Below are 23,424 nucleotides of genomic sequence, written 5' to 3'. Positions count from 1 at the left end.
TGCAGTTACTTTTGAGCAAAATAAGGATTCCCTCACAGAAATCATAACTTGGTTAGATATATACTGAGCCCTTATTAGGGATATCTGGGACCCAGGCTGACCCTGTCAATGGATTCCTACTCTCTGCTACACAAAGGACAGCAAGCTTTGCCCCAGGAACAACCAGGCTGGGTTTAACCATGGTAGAAATCTGAAAAATGTTATCAAATATCAAAGGAATGTAAACACACCACTTCTGAGAGTATTTTATAGTGTCAGCTAAAAAGTAGGTTGAGGTTACAGCTAAATGTTCCTAGTAGCAAAGGTCTGTTAATCCTGGTGCTCTGCCTTTAACAATCTAGTCTGCCAACTTTTCCTCACATGCATAATCTCAGTGAAGCAATATTACTAGGTCTCATAAATCTCTGGATATTTGATAGTTTTCTTAAACCCTCAAACTGTAGTTTAATAATTGCAAGAATTTCAACTTTGAACATGATTTTTTTTCTCAAGATATCCTGAAGCAATACTCAGCAAACCAAAACAAAAAATAAGCTCAATTGATTTCATAATCATGATTCTATTCAGGAATTACAATTCAGAAACCCCATTCATGACTTCTTAATGTTTCAAAATAGTCTGTTAAAGCTTATAAAATTATTAATGAGAAAAAAAATGAATGGTTTGCTTTTATTTCTCTATTTATTCTACTCCATGAAAAACTTATAAAATAACTGGATCTGAAACTACTTAGCAGTATAAATGGAACTTCACTTAAAAAAAAGGATATAGCTATGATTGCTATCATAGCAAAATTGCAGTCCTTAATGCTCTGAGTTATTTTTTACTCTATGCTTAATATAAATGTTTTAGCTGAAGTATTTCTATTTCAACTTCATCAGTCCTTTGTGATTCCTAAATAGAGATTGAATAATTAATATTTACAGCATAAGAAAATTTAGAGTCTTACACCAACACCTACTCCAAATATCAAGACACAGAGAGAACCTGAACTCATGACAGCAGAAGTGTAATCTGAGAATTCAGGACCAAATACATTTGTGATGTGAAACCACAAAGATCCTCCTATTGATCCCATAAAGTCACACCAAGTGTGTGCCTCCCCACTGGGCTAAGGTTTCTGCTTTGTTCCTGAGCATGCCAGCACTCAGCTGCTCCAGGGGAACAAATGAGGATAGAACCTGGGATCCAAGTAAAACAGAAATCTGCTGCCATTTTCCACACAGGAATCTTTAAAGGCAGCAGCAAATAAAGCTGAAAAGTAGCAACTATGGACCCATAATAAGTGCATGATAGGTCCCCTGGTTTAATCCCTAATTTTTTTGATTCTTTTGCCACCTGCCAACTGTTACATTTTGATAATTCAAATAAAAAGGACAAACCATCAAAGTCAAAACTCTAACATGCTGAATTACAGGACAGTCAATTAAAATTTAATATTTATTACTATGACAAAATAAAGGTATGGATTACACGAGCTTCAAATTTTTTAAACATAGTATTGCTGAACAAACTATAAAATCACTGTGTTTTTTTCTGTGAGAAACAAACCCAAAAGCTACTAAGAGGCACCATATTATTTGCCTACCATATGGAAAGTATTATATATAAAGAGGATCACCAGTGACTGAATTATTTTGGTTAATGCAGTCAAGCAATGAAAGATTTGTGTGTTAGTATGTAGAGAAATTATATGAGGGGGAAAAAAAATATCTAAATCTTTTTGGCAGGAGACCTGAAACTAAAGAAAATCACATCAAAAGCCAGGAAGCTATACCTATAAAATTCATCCCTGAAAACCACACAGTGGTCTCCTGTTACATTCATTCATAAAGCTGCTGGAAATGGCAATCCTTGATGCACACATGGATTGTGTAGGTATCAATTAAGATAGCCCAGGTGGGGAAAAGGGCCCATATTTGGGGCATTATGTATTAGATACTTGGTGTTGGGCTCTTCACAGGGGACTTGCAGAACTTTTCAGAGTTCAAGGCTTTAATTTGAAAATGTAACCCCTTCCTTTCCATGGGAAGGGACAGTCAAAGCATGGAAAAGAAGGGCAAATCCAGTTCTCTTCCATAGCCTTGTAGACCATCTTCCATTCCACCCTTTCATCCCTTTGAGTATTAGAGCTACTGCCTCAGAGGAAAAAAGCATATTAAATCATGGTACAGCCAGAGTTGTGTCAGGGGCTGTCCTTCATGTACTTTCAGCAAGCTCTGGAGACTGAATCTCCTCCCCTGCATGGATGCTCCAGGGTCCACAACTCTAAGGAGCTGTTCCACAGTAACTTTCAGAAAGTACCAAGTGAGACAAGTAGGAAAAACCTAAGCAGAGTATTCCAGGTATGCCCTGACAAGAGATAAATAGAGAGGGCCAATTAATTCTTCATCTTTGCTTGCTGGTGATGCTCTTGTTGGTACAACCCAGCTTGTCAGGCAAAGGAGGAAATGAGGGGGGATGAGCAGGACTCTCACACACACACAAATCCAGACCTTTTCTGTCCATTCACCCCAAATGGGAAATGGCATCTTCAGTGGGCAAAACAGTCTTATCATGGGGCTCACTTTGGTGCAGAGATGAAAAACTGGAGTACAACACATAGCTAAGACCCAAAAACTAGGGATGGCATTTCATGAAACAATAACAAGAACTGTGTTCAGTCTAGAAATAGGATTTATAATTGTCATCCCTCTAATTTCCCATTTTGCATTCTAGATATCAAGAAAATATATGAACAACAGCAGCCATGAGGTGTGCTTTGGGATCAGGAATGTACGAAGTACAAAAAGGTTTTCCTAAAAGCTGAGGGACATTCCTGTAAGACAGGTTATATATGACCCTAGAAGCCACAGGCCCCTCCTGTATCACCTTGGCATGAAAGGGCTCCTGTGAGAGCTCAGAGCAAGGTTGGGAGGATAGTCCAGAAACTGCCCATCAGCTTTCACTTGAGAGACAGCCATGACTACAGCCTCAATAAACATTTCCCTAATAAATCACAGGGAATGGGGGAGACCCAGGGCCAGTCCCATTCCAGCAGGCAATGTGAAATACTACTTAGGGACCACCAGGGCAGACAGACCTATCCACAAGTCACTCTGTAAAAAAAAAAAAAAAAAAAAAAAATTATATATATATATATATTTGAGGAAATAATTATAGCTCATAACAGACTACTTGCATCACAGTTCAGAAATTATTTTTCTTCTGACCAAAAAAATTCATCTTGAACACCAATCAACATTTTAGTGGCAAGATCAGACTCAACTAATACACTCATATCTATTTGTGGGAATAAATGTGCATAATAAAAACCATGAGTCTTTGAATTGAGTTTCAAGTAATTAGTACGTTTTCTACATGGTGCTGATTTAACTAAAATCAAAAGACTACTCCTCCCATACAGGAAGACAAGTCTAATGAATGGAGCTGGGGAGTCTCAAGGTACTGCTGCATTTCAAAACTACAGCAGCACAGCTGCAAACCAACAATGGCTTTTGTGTCCAGCATCCAGGACAAAAAAAGTCTTTACCATCCTGTGCAACACATAAACAGTATTGAACAGGTTTGTTTCTTTTAAATAGATTGAATTTTAATCACGTCATTTGAATCCTGGGGCTAAATTTGCCATTTTTTGGTACCTCTTACTTCACACTGCTCCTCTCTACAAGGTGACTTAAATGTACTTTGGAGGAACATTTGTACTTTCAGAAGTCTGAAGAAATCAGCAGTAGATGTCAACAACTCGGCAGAAGTTTTTTTCTAAAGAAATTTTTTCCTAATATTCAAGTACTTAGCAGATTTGACAAAGTTTGTTCAGGGATGGTCCTGCAAGGCAAAGCCTGGAAAGCTTTCGGTGCGAATGCATTTTCCGGGGATGGAAACCCATCTCAGCGCTGGCCCGGCGGGTGCGTGCGGAGGCAGAGGCCGCGGACAGGCCGGCTGTGGCACTGCTAAATGGTGATTTACCGATTTACCGATTTACCCATTTGCCAGCGGCCGGTCCCACGCCGGGCCGGGGCTCGTAGCGGGGCTCGTAGCGCCCGCCGGAGCGGCACGGCTTTCCCCGGAGCGGCTTTCCCCGGGGTAGCTTCACGGCGGCTCCGTGGTCGGCTCCGGGGCAGCCTGCGCTGCTCCGGCCGGGACCACCCGCCCCTCTCGGGCTCTGCCCGCCCCGGCTGCAGGCGGGCCCGCCCCGCCCCGCCCCGCCCCGCCCGGTTATACGGCCCCGGCCCGCGCCCGCCCGCGCTCCGGCGCTGCCGCCGAGGGACGGCCCGAGGGACAGACAGACAGACAGACAGACAGACAGACAGACAGACAGCCAGCCAGCCAGACAGCGCCGGGGTGCCGCCCGTGCCCGGGCGATGGTGGCGGCGCCCGGGAGCGCCCTGCTGGCCGCGCTGCTCGCCGCCGGGCTGGCCGCCGCGGGCAGGTGAGGGGGACGCGGGCGGGAGGGGCCCGGGCACGGCAGCCCCGCTGCCCGCGGGTCCGGGGCTGCTCCGCTGCTGCTCCGCTGCTCCCCGGCGGCCCCGCGGGGGTCGGGGGCTCCCTCCGGGCGCGGGGTGTCCGCGGGGCTCGCCCCGGCTGCGGCCGGTCCCGGGCCGTGGTGCTGAACGGCGCCCGCCCGGTTGGTGCGCTCCAGCGGGCGTGAGAGCCGCTCCACCGAGGTGCTCACAGCGGAGCTGGGGACGCGTGCTCTGGGAAAAGCGGCAGCTTAAATTGCGGTCCCGATGGGGCAATAGGTGCACCATCTGTGGGAAGGTGAGAGCACCCCCAGTTCTTGGTCTGCCAGGGTCTGTCCCTTCACCAGCAGCCTGTCAGCACAGGTGTTGGGTTCTATGGAGGCAGGTATTTAACGAGATTTTGAGAGAGGATCAATAAAATCACTTACTGCAGACCAAGCCATTCCAGTGTTCCCTCTCCCAGTTCTCCAGAAGCAGAAGTGCTGCAGCAAGGGAATGGCTCGTAAAGGGAGAATTTGCAGCAACTGCATGTGAAGCCTCAAGATGTTTTTTGGTTTATTTCTTTAATATTAGATTTGTGAATGGAAACATTTGTTATCAACAAGTGGCAGTATGCTGTTCCAGCACGTGCGAGGCTGTTGAGTGGCCAGGTCCTTGGGAACTGGAAGTTCATGAGCTCCAGACCTGCTCTTATGTCTTAGAGAAAGAACATTTGTTATTCTATACTACCTCACACCATTGTCGAGGGTGAGGGAAAAGAACTGACCTCCAGGAAGAAGGGGCTCCTTCCAGTCAACAAAACGTGGTGGAGGGAGCCTGTCTGGTCTATTATTGACGTATTTTCGTGTGAAATGTTTCTTTTCTTCTACCTTCTGTCATTAGTATTGTTGCTGTTACTTTTCATTTCCTTATCTCACTGTTGTTTCCAGTGAATTGTTCTTACCTCAGCCTGCAATCTTTGCCTATTGTGCCTCCAATTCTCATCTCCATCCTGCTGCAAGGGGAAGGGTGAGGGGAAATTGAGGGAGCAAGAGATGGTGCCGTGTGGCTGTGGAGAGAGTTGATGGGGGGACTGATTTGGGGAATACCATTCCTAAACCATAACAGCAATACAGGTTACAGCAGCAGTGCAACTTAGTCCCACTTAGTTGGAAATGGTGCTATGGATCACAGAAATCCTGTGACAGCCAATGCAGCCAGCTCTTTATTTCAGTCTCCTCAAGTCAGGTGGTCCTGGGTTGTTGTGGTTACTATTTATCCTCACTGTTCTTTGCTAAATGTCTCATAGTGCTGTCAGCAGTGCCACAGCCACACAAAATCAATTACTTCTCTCCTCCCTGGGCACCCTGGACTGCTGAGTAGCCACTTGTTACCTTTAGCACCAGTGCTGCCTCTCAGAGGACGGAGTTCTTCAGACAGCACTCTTCCACTGACCTGTGCTGTGATCTGACCTGCACAGTGTGCCTTCTCTTGCCTTTCTTTTTCATTCACTTTTTTTTTTTTTTTTGGCTGCAGATTCTTCAAGGCCAGGAATTTTTTGCACACTGAGCAGACTGTGATAAGTCCAGCCATCTCACTCAGATACTTTAGGTAGTTCCTCTGAAATCTGACAGGAATATCCAACAAGGAGGGATCAGAAGTGCCCTGTGCCTCCAGTCTACATTACTTCTTCCCCAATATCCAGGAAGGTTCATGTGACATTCTCCCAGAAAGGGTCTGCCTACCTGAAAGAATCTCCTCTTTCTAATTTTATTAAAGTGCTGAACTCCTGATAGAAATAGCTAAGCTGATGGGTGTTGATTCTTCATGGGTGAGAGGGACTAACCTGGCAAAACTGGTTTTCCTCCCAGATTTTGGGATCTAGTTGATCTTTCCCTCTGCCAAAGGTAAGTTTTATCTTGATGCTTGTTGCGGAAGTCAGAACAAGTCTTTAGACCTTCTCCAGGGCAATATCTATAGAGTTCAGCTATATTAATTTAATTTGCAGCTTTATGGAACACTTCCCAGTTTTAAGGAAAGTTTTTTCTGAAATCTTGAGAGATATTGTACACTTTATAATGACATTATTTTTTAAAATTTTGAAATAAATTATTAAATAAAACATTGCTGAATCAATTTTTCCTGTGAAAATGAGCACCTTTTGGAAAGGAATGAGATCCTTCTTCCTTCAGACTTTAGGCATTTTAACCTTTCAGGGGAGTCATAGCACTATCCAGATGCATTCAGAGGGATTTTCTGTGATGCAAGCAGAATGTACATTTACTATCCAGGTGAATTCTAGGCCACTTTCCAGTCTGCAGGCAGAACATGTGTTCTTTAACTTGTATACTTGCAAGTGATGTAAGGCAGCAGCATCTGGATAACAAAATGGAAAAAGGTTATTTTATTGTCTATAGGATGCAGAGGCAGGGTACTGGTTTGTCACAGACACAGAGGAGTTAGAGCTGTTCAACACACCTTTTCACCTGTCTGAAGATGTTCATGCACAAGAACATGTACTCCTGTAAACTGCATCACTGTTGATGGCAAAGGTTGGGTGGCTTCAGAACAATTTATTCCAGCACTGAAGCTTTTTTACTTGTTAGGTGACATGAAGACCATCTCTTTATTTAGAGTATCTCAGATGCATGAGCTTATGCATTTCCTCTGAACTCCCTTCTAGTTCCAATGGTTCAGCTAGTAAAAAAAACTCTGGAGTAACACCTTGTGTCTTTGAAGTGTATGCATATATTTGTTCTACTAGTTTGCCTCAGTGATGTTTGCAGGAACTGTTTTGATGGGAGTGCAACCATTACAGATAAGTGCAGGAGGATACATGCAAAGTACTCCTGTAATGTGATAAAATATTACCTTTTTTGTGCCTCAGACTAAAAAATGCGAAAGTTCATGTCTGACGGCTTTTCTCCATCATTTTTTTTCCATCATGAGATTTCTGTTGCAGTGTATTGTCCCCCCTCAGGACCCCAAATCACTTACTACAAAGCTCTCACCAAACAGGAATTTTCTGGGTCAAAACCAACACTTTGGACTCTCTGAAGAAAATGCATTTTAAATTATGACTTGGATAAAGCAATGAGGACAGAGGATTTTGGATAAAGGAAAGAATTTCATAAAGGGGACAGGCATGTGGTGGACAACTTAAGTAACAGCAAGCAGAGGGAGAAGAGAACTAAAGCCACAGCACTCATAAAAGCACAGAGGAGATCTAGAAGACTTACACAGTTGTGAATTTCCATCAGATTTATAATTTTGGCAATTAATATGGCAGGTTTTCCAACTCTTGCAGCTGTTGATCTCCTCAATGGCTTTGAACCCCCTGGGCTCATTGGCAGGTGAAATTAACATTAATTTGTATGGTCAGTGAGTCTCATGCAACCAGAGTGCCTGGAACTGTCAGGACTTATGCAATCACTTTGCATGTATGCCTTGGGTATGAGCCTGTAATTCACTAGCTTTTATGGGGCTGACTGATGTTCTCAACATGCTTTTCTGTAGAATCAGTCTTTCATCATCCGAGGCAATAGTGCTGTCAGTTATGGCATCGTGTATTTGATCCAGTTGTTCATGTGACACAAACTGAGGCAGCCCTATTGACTTCACTGACATTAAGATGACTCATTCTAGCAAGGAGCTGGCTGTGTTTTTTTGCCTTTCAGTGTTTCTCATTAGAAAGGGTTTACCTTGCCCAGTTAATTTATTGCAGGTGAAACATTCCCATCATCCCAGTTTCTCTGATCAAATGGAAGCTTGTATTCCTGTCTAGGAATGCTGCTCTAGGTTTGGTGAGATGAAAATGCCTGACAGTGGATAAAACATAAATGAATTGGACAAAGGGGTATGCAGAGAAATGAACTAGAGCATTTTCCTGCTGGAGCTAATGTTTGTCCTTCCTCACACAGCTCGAGAGCTCGTGGGCAGCTGGGGGCTGTGAGCCAGCCTGGCGTGTGTCGCTATGGCTCCAGGTGGGATTGCTGTCCTGGCTGGAGAAAGAACAAGGGCCACTGTGAAGGTAACGTTAACTTTCTGCTTGTTTCTTCTCTGCTGCTGCCTACTTGGTACTAATAAGGAGGTTTCTTACATGTCTGGCAGAAATTACAGAAGGAAAACTCCTGAGGAGTGAAATCTCCAAATCTGTGAGAGAGCAAATAAAACATGCTTGAGAGACCATGTCCTCAAAAAAAGCAGAGCTTTGGGTAAATGACACCAAACCATAACTTGCACATTCAAAAATTCTTATATCCAGAAGGCACCATCTGTTCTAAACCTCCTGCCCAGCCCTGGTCAGTGGCTACACTGTTACAGCTGTGGAGTACGTGTCATAAATGCAGTGTTTTCTAATGCTATATTAAGGACCCCTAAAATGATTTCATATTAGTTGGTATCCTTTATCTTCAGATTACACAGCCTCTGAGAAGCAGAGGGGTTTAACTTTCTAAAAATATAAATAAAACTCAAGCAATAAGTGGCCCTGACTTGAGCTTGGGTAGCCAGCCAGTGTTCTGGTCTGTGTGGTTCGTTTGCTTAATGACGAGACAATGACTCTTAGGACACTTCTAATTTGTGAAAGGTCTACATATCCCAAGGAAAATGCAGTATGGAATCTCTCTCTCCAATTGTACTTGGGCAAAACACAATAAAATATTGTTTTCTAAATATGTTTTAGATCTTTTTCAGATGTTGCACTTGTTGTCCCAGAGAGTTTGGCCTTTTACATCTAGTGAATTTGTATAGAGGCTTAAGATTATTCATTGCTGAAAATCCATATACTAAAGGGAAAAATGCTGAAATGTCTCTGCTCTGTATATATGATATGCCATTTTAACAAAAGAAAAAGGGATCATTGTAGTATTTCTTGCATTGCTTAATTGCACTTTCATTTTGATGCAAATTAATACCAGGAGAGATAACTGGAAAATGTAATTTTTGATCAGCCAGTGAAGTAGGTTGCCTTGTTTTAAAGCAATAGGTTTTCATAAAATTTGAAGACTGTTCTTTGGCAAATCTCTTTAAGCCACCTATAATGTAATTCTGCATTGTAAATCCCAAAATGGTGTTTTTCTCTGCTTCAGTGCTAACACTGCAAGCTGGTCTTTTGCAGTCTTGCACCCCCTCAGTTACAGAAGAGAAATGTGTCCATCCCATGGGAGAACATCCCAAGCAGGGATGCTTTGGATCCCAGGGGAACGAGCTGGTCTTGCAGTGCATCACATTGCATTCAGGGCTGGAAGAATTGTTGAAAATGCCTCAGTCTGCAGAGTTAGTACCTTCAGTACATCTGAATGTATCTGTTAATGGAGAGAAGATACTTGAATTCAGAAAAATTAATTTTAATTATAATTTTACTATATAGTAACTAAACTTTCCTATAGTTTGCAGATCATCTTAACTACATAAGGAATCGAGATTCACACCCTGGTGCACACTCTTTCACTGTTTCCTCAGAGGCAGTCCTGACATAAATGCATGTTTGGTTTGCTCTTCCTGAATAACCTCCATGCTGACAATTAAAGTGATTTCAGGAGACTTAAGGCTTATAAAAGTCATCATTTAATTTCTGATTGATGATCCAGAGGACTTTTTAATGCATCCAGGTTAAATGTAGCCCTCTCAAATTATTGTAAACATGATGCCAATATACTCCCTGGGATGTATGCTAAGGACAGTTGCCTGATGACAGGTGTGCTCTGGATGTTCACCACGGGATAGACACGTTCCTCAGCTGTAACTGAGGAGATCCAAGACTGTAAACTGCTATAGGATTATGTGTGTCCTTTGGCTCTAGGAGAATGCTGTTGCCTCTTTCCTGCTCCAGATGCCAAGCATGGCAATTCAAGCTGCTGGCCAGCTGCTTCTCACATAGGCTTCCTAAAGAAAGGAAAAAGGCAAAAGTACAAAACTAAATGTGGCTTGTAACCACTGCAGAAAAAAAAAAAAAAAAAAAAAAAAAAAAGAGAGACCTTTTGTCTTTACAAACCCGGAAAAAAACAAATTCTTGTAATTAATGTTAATTCCACTATTCTGAGGCCCAAATAAAGTGTTAATGAGTAGTTACTGTGCTCACACTGGAGGGAGACGTGTGGAAGATGCTGAACTTGTGCAAAACCTTTTAGGCAACTAAGCAGGGTGAAAGTTCTCAAATAGAATATTCCTAACTTTTTATTTTTCTCTCTCCTTTCTCTGCCTGACTCCACCAGCTACCTGTGGACATGGTTGCAAGTATGGCGAGTGCATGGGACCAAACAAATGCAAATGTTTCCCTGGATTTACAGGGAAAACCTGTAATCAAGGTTTGTTCATATGCACCAGAAAGGAGATGTTTGTTTTCAGTTTCCTTATCTTGTACTATGGTTTTTGTAATCTTCCAAAGCAGTAAACCAGGATGTTTTCTTGCTTATGTAGAAGAACTTAAGAATTTAAGGCTTTTGCATCTGCAGCATACCAGGCAAGCTCTAAGCCTTCTTCAGCAGACAAAAGTTTGAACCTATATTGTGTATGTTCTATGGGCTGATGACAAGGGCAAACTCATGTTTATAGTCAGAGGATTACGGCATGGAGAGATTATATAGGAAGATATCAGAAGAGATGGAAGCCAATTCCAGGACCCATGTTATTTTCTTAACTAGCAGCCCATGTTTCTTTTTAAGTTAATCTTCTACTCAGAAAGACTTGCAATTACATGGTAGACATGTAATTTATCAATCTGACTGGGCTGTTTGTATATGCTGATGGTATTTCTGAGAACCATCATTGGGAGTCCTTAAAATTGCATTTTCAGAAACTTTAAAAGCACCATTTTTTGCCCCATAAATTTGGAATTTGACATAGAAATATTTCAGCTAACACATTGGTAAGAACTCAGCTTTTTTTTTTTTTTCTGTTCCAAAATATGAGAGCCCTGTCTTGGATCAGATGAAAGGAGCAGGACACTGTGCAAAGAGAGGCAGATGAGTGAACTGTAGGTGCTATGATGGAAACATGACATAAAGGCCACACAAATGACTAGGTCTGTCCTTGCTACCTTCCTGAGCTCCTGCAGACTTTGCTTGAAAATATTGCATTGACATGCTAAACACACATTTTTTATAGTCAAACCAGCCCATTTATAACACAGTGTCTTTCAAGCAATATGCCCTAAAGATGTGCTATTAAGTATTTTAGAAAAATCCATCTTTTGCTGTTTCTCACAGGGAAAGAAGTTAACTCCTCAGTACCACTAGAGAGGAAAGGGAAACATCACCTGTGGTTAAATGTAACAGATAAATAAGTACCACTTACAACTTCACCCTCTAAACACAGAAGTTTAACCTCAAAAATTATTTGGCAGCTGAAATGTTGCTAAAAGGCAACAGAGAAGCCCTCAGCTTTTGGGTGCTTTCTGTGCAGTAATTCCATGTGCATTTGACATGGAATTTGACAACCTGATCAGTTCTGTGCACTTCAGCAGGTTCCCAGACTGAGGCCTGGAGGAAGCACTGCACAGACTCCCTGTTAGCTCCTGGGCTTTTCTACCTCCTGAAGCAGGAGCAGGATTTTTTCAGTGGGGTGGTGGCTGGTACAGGCCAGAAGTGTCCAAGAGCTGTTTGTTTCAACAGTATTGCTGTATAGGTGGTCATGTTCCATCAGCCAGGCGTGTCCATACCCACTTCTAATTCACTGGCAGATGTAGCCTTGGTCTGTCCTTACAGCAGAATGTCCTGCTGAGCAAGCTCAACATGAGCTAACTAAAATAACAGAGATAAGGGGACTGTATTAGTCTGCCACCAAGTCTGAACTAAATTAGCCTTATCTCCATAGGTTCTTTTTTAGAGCTGTGTATGCTATCTGTGCATTGTGAGAGATAGGTACAGATAAGCACTTTTGAAAATGTATGGTCTAAGTAGGATAACTTTTGTTCTCTAGTGTGCTCTGTAGTTTCTTTGTTAAGAGAGTCTTAGTTATTTAGTGGAGTCACAGTAGCACAAAAATCCAGTGTGATTTGCAAGCAGACAGGTTGTCATTTTTCAAACAGACACTGTGGGAATAATAGAATGCAACCCTCTCTTTCCTGGACTGAGCTGTAACAAGCACTTGTGCACCTCCACAAAGTTTATGCTTTGAATGGCCTTGAGGTTTTGTTCCAGTGGTTTGCAGGGTGTGACACAAGAACAGATGCTTCTCCCATTGGAAGTGGAGCTGCACAAGCTCAGTGCTTGACTGGAGAGCTGCATCTTTGCTGACATTGTTATCAGTCATATGTGCTGTTAAACACATATTGATGGGCTGCATATGCTGGTGCATTCTGTAAATTAGTTCCATCTATTTACTAATCACTAAAAGAGGTAGAGGTGTCAGGGCCTGGAAGTAAAAAACACAGATGTTGTCTCCCTGTCATAGGCAAAATATCATTGTCAGCACTGCTCAACACAAATAAACGTTTTAGAATTATCATTTTCTCTCTGTGAAGGATAGATGTTGGGAATTTGAAATTTATTTAGTTCTGAAAAGCCTTTAAATCCTGGATTTTGAGAAGGATTTAGGATGTTTGATTCTCAGGATTTTGATATTTTTGAGATCCTTTTAAAGTCACATAATTATTATCATAATTTGTATTTCATTTATGCTACTGATAACCTTGGGGCCAGTGTGTAGCTGAGAAAAATTAAAGTAAAAATCTTTGTTTCACTTTCTCTCAAACTGTTTTGCTGTTCTTAGTCTCATGTTTTTGCCTTTCTAATACAGAGGTCAACTGGAGGGCTAGAACCAGAAAAAATCCATTTAAAAAACTCCCAAAAAAGATTAGCTACGATTCTCTCCACCCCTCCACTTCTTCCTAACTAGCTGCCAGATGTGGCCAGAGTTTGCATTACTTTTTCAAGAGGTCTGTGTGTGTTGGTTTTACTAGCAGTCTTTCAGCCAGATGGTCTGCTCAACTCTCATCTTGCAAGGGGCTGGCTTATTTTCCATCCAGATGATTTCACTCTGGGGAACTCCACACATTAGGCAATATTATCCACCGATATGGATGAATATATGTATACAAGCCCAGCACTCACTCATTCCAATGACTTCTGCAGATGTGAATGAATGTGGACTGAAGCCACGTCCCTGTGAGCACAGATGTATGAACACGCACGGCAGCTACAAGTGCTATTGCCTCAACGGGTACATGCTCATGCCAGATGGCACATGTGCAAGTAAGTACCAGAGCTGATGGAACAGGCACACCAAGGTCATCTAATCACATCTAATCCCAGCAGATTTTCTTCTTGGGATGAACTGATTTAGCTTATTCAGGATAGGGTCTTTGCCCCTGTTCTCTGGTACTCTCACAGCTGAAAGAGGCTTCCTGTTTGGTAGTTCCTGGGTGAAGTAAACTAGGTCTTACTTATAGTTTGGTCTTCAGAGGTGTTTTGGTCCTAATAGAAGTAAAAGTCTTCTTCACATGAAGCAACAGTCTCTTGATTTGTTGCTTCAGATGAAGAACAGCTAGTACAATCTCAGTGTACAATCCTGCCAGTTCATCTGGTGAATAAGGATGACCAAATGTATTCAAGCAAAGCACCAACACAGATAACTTTTTACTGAATTTCATGCCATTATTCCTTGCTTTACCTTTCTGTGCTCCACCACTGATTTATTTTATCTGTGTTAATATGCTTTCAGCAGTTGGTGAAAACTGTTCTTGCAAACATTTGCTGTATGATCTAAGGCTTATCTAAACTTATGAAAATAGGTATTTCTACCCATCTTTTTTGTCTTTAAGCCAGCATGAAATGGAAAGCATTCTTCTTTTTTAGCCAACCTGATTTTCAGACCTGGGGAAGCTTCTAGTTTATTGGTGACAGAGTTTTGTTTGTAGATATTATCTCATGGACTCCTCAATTTTTTATATGTTAATTTATAAACAGCTTTCTTTATAATTAATGGATTTTTGTTGTTCTGATTAATTTCTGTGTTCATACATATCTAAATTAAAATTGTGTGATTCCTGCCTAGAATTTTGCTTTTTTTGTTATTTTAAATACTGTTTTCAGGTTCTAGGACATGTGACATGGTGAATTGCCAATATGGATGTGAAGAAGTCAAAGGCCAGGTGCACTGTCTCTGTCCATCAGGTGGCCTTCAGCTGGGACCAAATGGAAGGACATGCATTGGTATGGTTAGAGAGCTCACTCAGCTTCTTTTCTGCAGGATCCCTGAAGCCATAAGATTCTGGGGAAAGGTTAGGAAGTTGTTAACCCTCCTCGCTGGCTTAAATAATGCTTCTTGTTACTCTCAGTATGATGTAAAATTTTAATATTTTTTTTAAAAATAATTTTTCTTGAGCTATTGGCCATGTAATTCTTTGGATAACTCTCATCCCCAGTAAATAATTCAATGTTTTGACATGATTTAGAGGCATCAACAGATTTGGTTTCTCCCTATTGGTATGAGGCCATTAATTACTGTGCTTTACCTGCAGGAAGCTACCCTACTGACATAATGTATTGTAGGATTTGGGCATTTTGTTTGGATGGGGCTTTCTTTTATTGTGGTGACCCACAATACAAATTTCTCAATTTTTCTCCAGAAGCCTCAACATTGCCTGTGAGTTTCCTGTGATGAAGAAAGCACTGCTTATAATACTTGGTACTGTGTTCTTCCATAAAGTTAGTTCACATTTTACTGCTTCACTCATAAGAACATGTGCGAAAGCCACCACCAAATATGAAATCATAAGATTTATTTATTGAGTTTATTTGTGGCAGCCAAGAACAAACCATTCTCATGCAAATCCCAGTGAGTTTTTTCCTGTTTTACCTGGATCTGACCAGCATCCCTTCTCCTGCTGTAGACATTGATGAATGCTCCACTGGCAAAGCTGTCTGCTCGTACAACCGCAGATGTGTCAACACATTTGGGAGCTTCTACTGCAAGTGCCAGCAGGGATATGAGCTGAAATACACCAGTGGCCGCTACAGCTGTGCAGGTAGGAGCCAGCCCATGCATCTTCCTTCTTCATTCTTCTTATTCCCACAGAGCACATCTTCCCTGTGGTTGCCCCCAGCACCTTGTCCTGTCCTGGGGATGCTGCCTCAGAAATGGGTAGAAGATGTCACACTAAGAATATTCTTGATGGGACTTGGAATTTTTCCCTGTTTTTCTTCTTCTATAGCCTTTTGAAAAACCAAATCACTGGCACTTACAATTTAAATTGCCTCATTGTGCCAAGTCAAGGTGTGCAAGAGCTTGTTCTCAGTTGGCAACTGTTGACTAAAAAAATGCTACTTCTGGTAAAGGTTTAATTAAAGAACCATTTTTTGTTGTCTTGCTTACAAACTGTGATAAATAAGCAGTCTCATTATATTTTTTTCCTTTTTTCATGTCATTATTGAGGAATGTGAAGTAAATGCCTTCATGACTGTAAAACAGTTATTTGGATGGTTTGGACAGAACTTGAGGGGAAAAAAAAGATTGAAAACAGTAGGTTTCAATTACTTTTCAGGTTTCTGTTGCATGACCAAGTTTCTCCCTAACAAAAATAAATACAGGCAAAAAGTTAATCTTGACATTCTCAGGTGTTAAAACAAATGTCAAAGCATGCTTAACTCCTGTTTCAATCCATTGACTGAATGCTGGAAGAACAGCAAAATACAAGTTACTGCAACAGGTTCTGCAGGAGTATTGTTCAAGCTGTTGACTACACAAGGACTTGGAAGTGTTGGAACTACTACACATGCATAAAAAAGAGAATTAATGGAATTTGTTTATATTTAATTGATATTGGAAGTGAGGAGTGGGAGGAAGATCATAAGGCAGGTCTGGAGACTTAGGCTTGCATTTCATGTCTGCAAACCCTGAGAGACTTCAAGTGGAAAAAATATTTTCTTTTCTCATACAATATGTGTGCACAGGAGAAAAATTGGAATGTTTCCTCAGTAGTGAGGATTTTATTTGCAAACCTAAATCTCACTTTCAGACACACCAGACTTTTGAGTCAGTCTTCCTGCTACTTATTTGTTTGCTGACTTACATTATAAGAGGACCTGTCAGCTGCTAAAAATGATGCAATCTGGATAAAATGTGAGTGGTACAAACATTTGTGCACCAACATGACTCCCTCATGTGGGATAAATCAGAAACATCTTTGTAATGGAGCAAAATCAAATACTCTTGGTGCCTGTACATATTGCTGTGAGTTGAATGTAGTTTTTCTACTGAATTTTCCTTATTATAAATTTTTTGCATGCAGCATCATATATATGCTGGAATGTGAGAGGTAGTTTAAAGATCTTGACATCTTGGCACGGTCAGGGTTACTTTCCATTGCATTCTTTCTACAGTGAATGAAAGAATGAGAATGTTTTGGTGAGCTCTCTTTTAAATGTTGTCACCCATTCTCTTGGTGCTTTATGCATTTTGTTAATAGAAGAGTGTGTGCAACCTGCAGTTTGAATCCTGTCCTCAGTCAGAAAATCACTGCATTCACCTTGTCTTTACTGGGGTGGATGTTTTCCATGGATGCATACGCCAGCATCTGTGTGTGTGGAGCTGACACCAAGGATTCTGTCCTAGTGTGGATCCTTCTGCCTCTGATGGTCTCTGCACTGGCTTGGTCTAACATCAGTGCTCACAGTACCTGGATGAGATGGGGGGCACAAACAGGCTGTCAGGAGCCTTGGGGTTCAACACAGTTTTCACAGTTTTCACTGAGGCATTTATGTCTTCCCCCAGATGTGAATGAATGTGTGACAAATACACACAGGTGCAACCTCCATGCAGAGTGCCTCAACACTCAAGGATCCTTCCAGTGCAAATGCAAACAGGGCTACCGAGGAAGTGGATTTGATTGTGCTGGTGAGTACCACTGGATGGCAGGAATAGAGCTGTATTGTTTTTCTCCAATAATTGATCATTAGAAGGCATGTTCTGAGAAAAGTCATGCTGAATAGTGCTGCATTACCAGCAAAGCAAGACCTCTCCACAAAATAATATATTAACTGCATGACTCATAGCATAGTCAATACAAGTATCCCTTGCTCAAATTAATTTTGCATGTAAGTCTTCAAGTCTCATCTCTAGGAATTGCAAGTAGAACAGAGAAATTATTTTGTCTTGAAGAAACAGAGAAAATAGTTTAAAAAAATCTACTGTGATTTCTCTATTAATTCCCAAGGTTAGCTCCTTGGAGGGATGTGCAGTCTCTCCCAGAATGCTAGCTTAACAAAAAAAGAGAAAAGGGAGAAAAGCTATGATTTCTCTGTTAAATTGTTTTCACTTTGTTTGTCTATTGAATATGGGAAACATCCTATAAAGATGTCGTTCCCCACTTTAACTGAATATGACCCTTCAAGAAGAAAGAAAGAAAGGCTGTCCTTGTCTTTATATTTAAAATGAACCTTTTAATTCATACCTTTATTAATCCTGGCAGATATTTCTCCTGCAACATCATTAAAGATGTTTTCCTCAAGAGGACACTTGACCTCTGCTCAAACATTTAAAAAGTTTTTGTCTGTAGTAGATGAAGTCTACATAATATATAAATCTTTTCAAGTAATGCTTGATCAGATACGTCTTATGATTATACCTCATGGTCACAGATGTTCTCTGAGTCCCTCTCTTGTTCCTCCTCCCGTTATGGTAGCAATTGAAACTTACAATACACATTGATAAATTAATATTTTCACAGAATATTTTGAATTGCAAGGGATGCACGAGTCCAACTCCTGGCCCTGCACAGGAGAGCAGCATTTTGTTAAGTTTCAACTTTCAGTATAGAAATGTTGACTTTTGACATGCAAAAATACTCAAAAATCTGACTGTTACTGAACGGTTTGATATGGATATATATTATAACAACAGAACTGTTTAGAGCATTCTTCTACTCAAATTCAATTTACGAGCCAGGTTCCTTGCTAGACCACATCTCTTGTGATATGTCACTGCAGCTCACTGAAATGATGCATTTGACTAGATATCAAAGCAAACTGACATGACACATCTTGGTATGGTTTTGTTAAAACAAAATGTATCACAGGTGAAATGTTAAACAAATACATCTCTGAGACAAATAGTCTGTTGGTTTTGGGTTTTGGTTTTTTTTTCATTTATTTGCCTTTTTCCTTTTAATGAGAAGGTAAAATTCCAGGGAAATGTTCTTTTTGACTAATTCTATGTATAAAATATTTTTCGTCAAGCAGAAACAATTCAACGAGAATGATTGCTCAAATATAAATAACAAACATTTTTTCACTTATGGGGAGAATTTTTTTGAGGGCTAGCCCTGTAAAAAATCAGTTCTGAATTCAGATGATTCCTATCTCCTCACAGGTGTTTTTCTTACATAGTTTGCCCTCTGCCTACTTCCTCCTGTCATATTTCCAATTATCAAAATCCATTTGTTGTTTAGCAGAGGAAGGATCCATGATTCATAAAGTGAATAGAACATACTAAATGGAAAAGAGATTTATTACAAGACAGGATAGAAGAATAACATACACTAATGAGAGCAATCAGAGCTACAGGCAGGTCAAAAGTTGAGGGTCCAGCTAGAAAGTGGTAAACAACAATAGAGGAAAATTAAAAGACAATCAGTGGTAGGTGAACCCTGAAAGGGAGAGATGCTAAATAGAGACTGGTTTCTCTGGTGGTAATTCTCCCACATATACCTTCTCTTTTAAAGGGAAGTGGAGGAGATTCTTTTAGCTCTGAATGTTTCAATAGTTGACTTTTACTGCAGGAACATCTGACCAGTGTAACTCATGGGGGCAGGACGTGTCTTGCTACTGGGGAAAATGCTTTTTTCAAACTGTGACACAAACAATTGGATGTACCAACCAACAGTGAAACACTAAGTGTTCTCCATGCCATATGGCAACTGTAGAAAAGCTTTGCCTTCACTGCAGCCAAAAGAAGATTTGCTATGGGGTTTGATGGAATGAGGACACCATCTTGGGCATTTAGGAGCTGAAGGCTGTGGCTTCACACTTCTTTTGGTGACAATGGCTACAGTTCCTGTGGCCCATTCCAGTTCCCAGCAGGGCTTGTGCTGCAGCTGAACAAAAACCCCTTAAATAAGCCTCCAATACTCCACATAATTATTCCCACAGAGATGGAATCCTGTTTTCACAGGGAAGCATTAGTTCTTAACAGCAATTGTCTCTAGTATAAAAAAACTGGCTATTATAATATATAACTTAATTTTTGGATTATGAAAGGAGAGCAATTAAGCCCATTGCTTATAATGAAATTCCTGTGGCTATATCTCATGCTATCAAATAACCTAATAAGTGACATAATATATAATTCACCTTTTCAAAGAAGGTGTTGGAAATTCTTTCATTCAATTTGTATGTCAATACACTGACTTGGAGAAAGCTGCTGAAACATGAGGCTGCAAACACTGCTGCTGGTATGGATATGACCTGTGATTATTAAGGCACCCTTTTGCCATTTAACACTCCTATATCTATGCAACATTGGAGACCATTTCTGAACTGTCTGTAGCACACATTTGAGAATCCATAGAGATGGATCAATCTGAACAATCCCTAAAAGGGTCCTAGTAATTTCCACATCTGGCCCCTATCTTGTTGCAATCTGTTGCTGCTCTCAGGTTCATGTGTTTCCTGATTTCCTATTGTGCATTGAAAACCCACATTTCCCCTGCCACATGCTTTTATGTGTATTTCAGCTTTTCTTTAAGAATAGAGTCTCACAAGGTTCCATAAGCAATTAAGATTCCTGGGGGAAAAAAATAGCCTACTTTTGATTCACTGTTTTTGGTCTGACAAAATAACAGGAAAAAGGATTACTATCTTTAAGTCTACAGGTATCGCTCTGATGAGCTCAACAACAACACTCCTGTTATTGCTCAGCTAGAGGCAGAGGTTACTTTTCTTCATTATGCTTTGCTGGGTATCTAAGTATCAATAAAAATTCATGTTGGCTCTCTCTCTGCCTCTTGTATTACTCATTCATTTTTTGCTGATAGGGTAATCCTTAGACCCTATATATAACTTTTCTTTCTTATTAACTTGCCAATCCTGAGAAAGGTTGGTTTGACATAATAAAGTTTCAAAGCTTCTATGATTGCCATATTGCTGGTGATATTCTTAAAATGTAATTCAGTCTGGAGTCAAATACTGCTGTCACTCTTCAGTGAGTAACACTTAGGCTTTTGTTACCACACATTTCCTAGTAGATGCCCTGCTGGCTGGTGTAGTCATGTATGAAGCACAGTCCAGTGTAACAAACTTGCCCTGACTTCTCAAAGTATCCTTCCCTAAATAAGACAGTAAAAATTTTAGAAATTAAATAGGGTAGCATCACATATTGGTAGATAATGTTCCATGGTGCTTAGAAGAAAATAATAGCCCAGAATCTTTTAACCTATCTGTGAAAGCTTTCAGACATGCTTAAGAATATCTAAAAGAAGTTGATAATTTTTAGAATGATTTAAGGAAGTACATCACACTGATCTAATCTTTACTCACATCTACAGACTCCACCTACACGTGGTAGATTGTTGTCTGTCTCCCTCAACACTTCTTCAACTCCTATATAGAGAAGCTATAAAGGGAGCTATGAAGGGATTTGTAAGCCAGTCTCCCAGGTTTGTCTCTCACCAGGTTTTTGAATGCTCTGTGATGTGTGAGGGTGGAAGCAGGGGGGTGCCTGCTGGAGTGCAGAGCAAGCTGTCTCCTACTGCATCCCCTGGATGATCAGGGCCAGCAGCAGCTGCAGTCACAGGGTGTGTGGAAGGAAAACAGACCCTTGTCTGTCCCTCTCCTCCATCATCCCCTGAGTACTTCCCTTTACACAATGCAGCACAGAGTCAATGTGTTGGCATATACTCTTTATGTAATTTTTTTCAACTCAACTTTCACAACTTTGTCATTAGACATCCTACACCAATCCATTTCTGCAGGTTTATAATTTTGTATAATTTCTGTGAGTTTTTCTGATGACAGAAAAGTTTTACTTTTAGCACTTGGGCCACTGTTTCCCTTTGTTTTTTCTACTTCTTGCCTTAATTCTCTCTAATTCAAAGTAAGAAAATACCTTTGAAAATGAGATCTTTTCAAATTAGGACAATAAACAGAAACTGCCTGTTTCCTGATCAAAGGTAGATGAGGAAGAGCTGAACTGAGGTGGAATGCTCAAAATTCTCTGCAGTCACATAGACAGATAAGTACACAAATATTTGTGACCAACATGCCTGCATTTATCTACATATTTTGAGGCAAAGGGTCCTGAAAAATCACTGCCTCAGGTGGAGCACCCCAGAGCACCAGAGAAGGTGAGCTGCTCATTCAGAGAGCCATGGATTCAAAAGAACAGACTGAGTTTAAGGTGGTGTATCCTTATGTTGCATTCGTCCTCCTGCAATTTAAGGCTAGATATAAAAAGCCTTAAATCTACACCTCTGGCTACTCTAAAGATGAATGCAAGTTGGAAGGAGACTAGTGCTATGTCCTAAGATATGCTTAGTGTCTAGAGCCTCTGTCTCCACAAGCATGGAGATTTTCATAGTGCAGCAGCAAATTGGAGTCTGCAGGCATATGGGAATTTATACCTTTTCATCCCACTATTTTTGTCACTCCTGTCAGTTGATTTTCCACTCTGCTAAATTTTGCACACACAAGGAGATTGGTTTTCTGACACCACAGAGGTTATTATGTTGAACTGTAAGAATTTTCCATTTCATGAGGAAAACTTCAAAGCAGAAACTAAAAGCAGATATTCAGGTTTGCTGAGCAGTCAATCCTGTAGCCTTGAAAATCCCCATAGCCTCTCTGTTAAAAGTTTCTTGTTACTGATAGTCAAGAGGAAATTTGTTTGGAATTAAGCTTTCCTGTTAATTTTTATTGCTGAATTCTGAGTTCAGACCTAGGGAACCTTACATCCTTCATGACATCATCCTCCAGAGGATACTTAGTGGAGTATTAGTAAAGAGCTTATTTCCAAGTATTTGACAAGCAAGCCTATAAGTTTTATCCAAAAAAAGGAAGAACAAATCCTCAGGTTTGACTTTCATTTTATTGGCACCTGTTTACTCCAACAGCAATCTCAAAAACACCTAAATGCTACAGTGAGCACACCAAGAGTCTGATTATTTCCTGACATACCAAATAGCATGTAGCTGCATTTGCCATAAATAAAATGTGACAAATTCACAGTGATAGGATTGTATTTTCCAGAAGTTAATATAAATCCAGGGAACTTTCCTCTTTTCATACCAAATTGCAGTTCTATTTTATTTATTGGTGTTTTTCTTCTGCTGTGTGTCCATGAAAAGAGGCACAGAAAAATAGTACTACTCAAGGTTCCAAGTCCAGTCCCTCTGTCTCAAAGAACTACTGTAAAATTTTCATAAATACAAAGTGAGGAGCAAAATAGGAACATATTCTTGACCTGATAATATAATCATTAGACAGCAGAAGCAGAGGGAAATAAAAATAGCTTTCTTCCACCATCATCTTTAATCCTAAGAGACTGTAGGCACTGCAGCATCAATACTGATTGAGAATCAAAGATGGGAAGCAGTATATGAGGTAACTCTGATCTGCTGATGAAAACAGTTTCTCTTTATGAAAGAGCTTTTTTATAGCACACTGGAACTGCTCAGCTTTCATTGTTTTCTAGGTAGTTCACATTAGAGACTCAAACCCTCAGTCGTTTATGACACAGTTGTGCACAACATTTGATAGTAGTATCCAAAAGGATAATTCCAGAACAATTAAAATAACACCGCTTTATCCAAAACTATAAGATACAGTATTTCATGTCCAAGAGGACTCATAAAATGGTAGATTCTCAGCAAATGTCACATTTATGTTCTAGTCCATCTTGGCATTGAAATATGGTAACAATTTGGCATTTTTGTATTCTTCTCCGAATTTTGGTGTTTAACCCTTACAATTAAATAAGAGCAAAAAGAAATATGACGGAGGAGCTTGATGCATGTCTTCTGAAAATATCCTCCATTTCAGTAGCTTTT

The 23,424-nt window shown here is 40.6% G+C and overlaps 1 protein-coding gene across 1 annotated transcript in view; it reads left to right on the top strand.

Moving 5' to 3' along the window:
- Positions 1 to 4,302: 4,302 nt before the first annotated feature.
- Positions 4,303 to 23,424, top strand: part of EGFL6 (EGF like domain multiple 6) — a 31,691-nt gene continuing 12,569 nt past the window's right edge. Inside the window, exons 1-7 of the mRNA XM_077174693.1 lie at positions 4,303 to 4,432; positions 8,363 to 8,472; positions 10,658 to 10,750; positions 13,517 to 13,636; positions 14,477 to 14,596; positions 15,277 to 15,411; positions 17,157 to 17,279. Of these exons, the coding sequence (XP_077030808.1) occupies positions 4,365 to 4,432; positions 8,363 to 8,472; positions 10,658 to 10,750; positions 13,517 to 13,636; positions 14,477 to 14,596; positions 15,277 to 15,411; positions 17,157 to 17,279 (769 nt within the window). The 5' untranslated portion in view covers positions 4,303 to 4,364. The remainder of the gene's footprint in view (positions 4,433 to 8,362; positions 8,473 to 10,657; positions 10,751 to 13,516; positions 13,637 to 14,476; positions 14,597 to 15,276; positions 15,412 to 17,156; positions 17,280 to 23,424) is intronic.

The sequence above is a fragment of the Agelaius phoeniceus genome, chromosome 2 (genome assembly GCF_051311805.1).
Source record: "Agelaius phoeniceus isolate bAgePho1 chromosome 2, bAgePho1.hap1, whole genome shotgun sequence".
NCBI lineage: Eukaryota > Metazoa > Chordata > Aves > Passeriformes > Icteridae > Agelaius > Agelaius phoeniceus.
The sequence above is the reverse complement of the archived record's forward strand: the minus strand, read 5'-3'. Positions and strand labels throughout refer to the sequence as shown.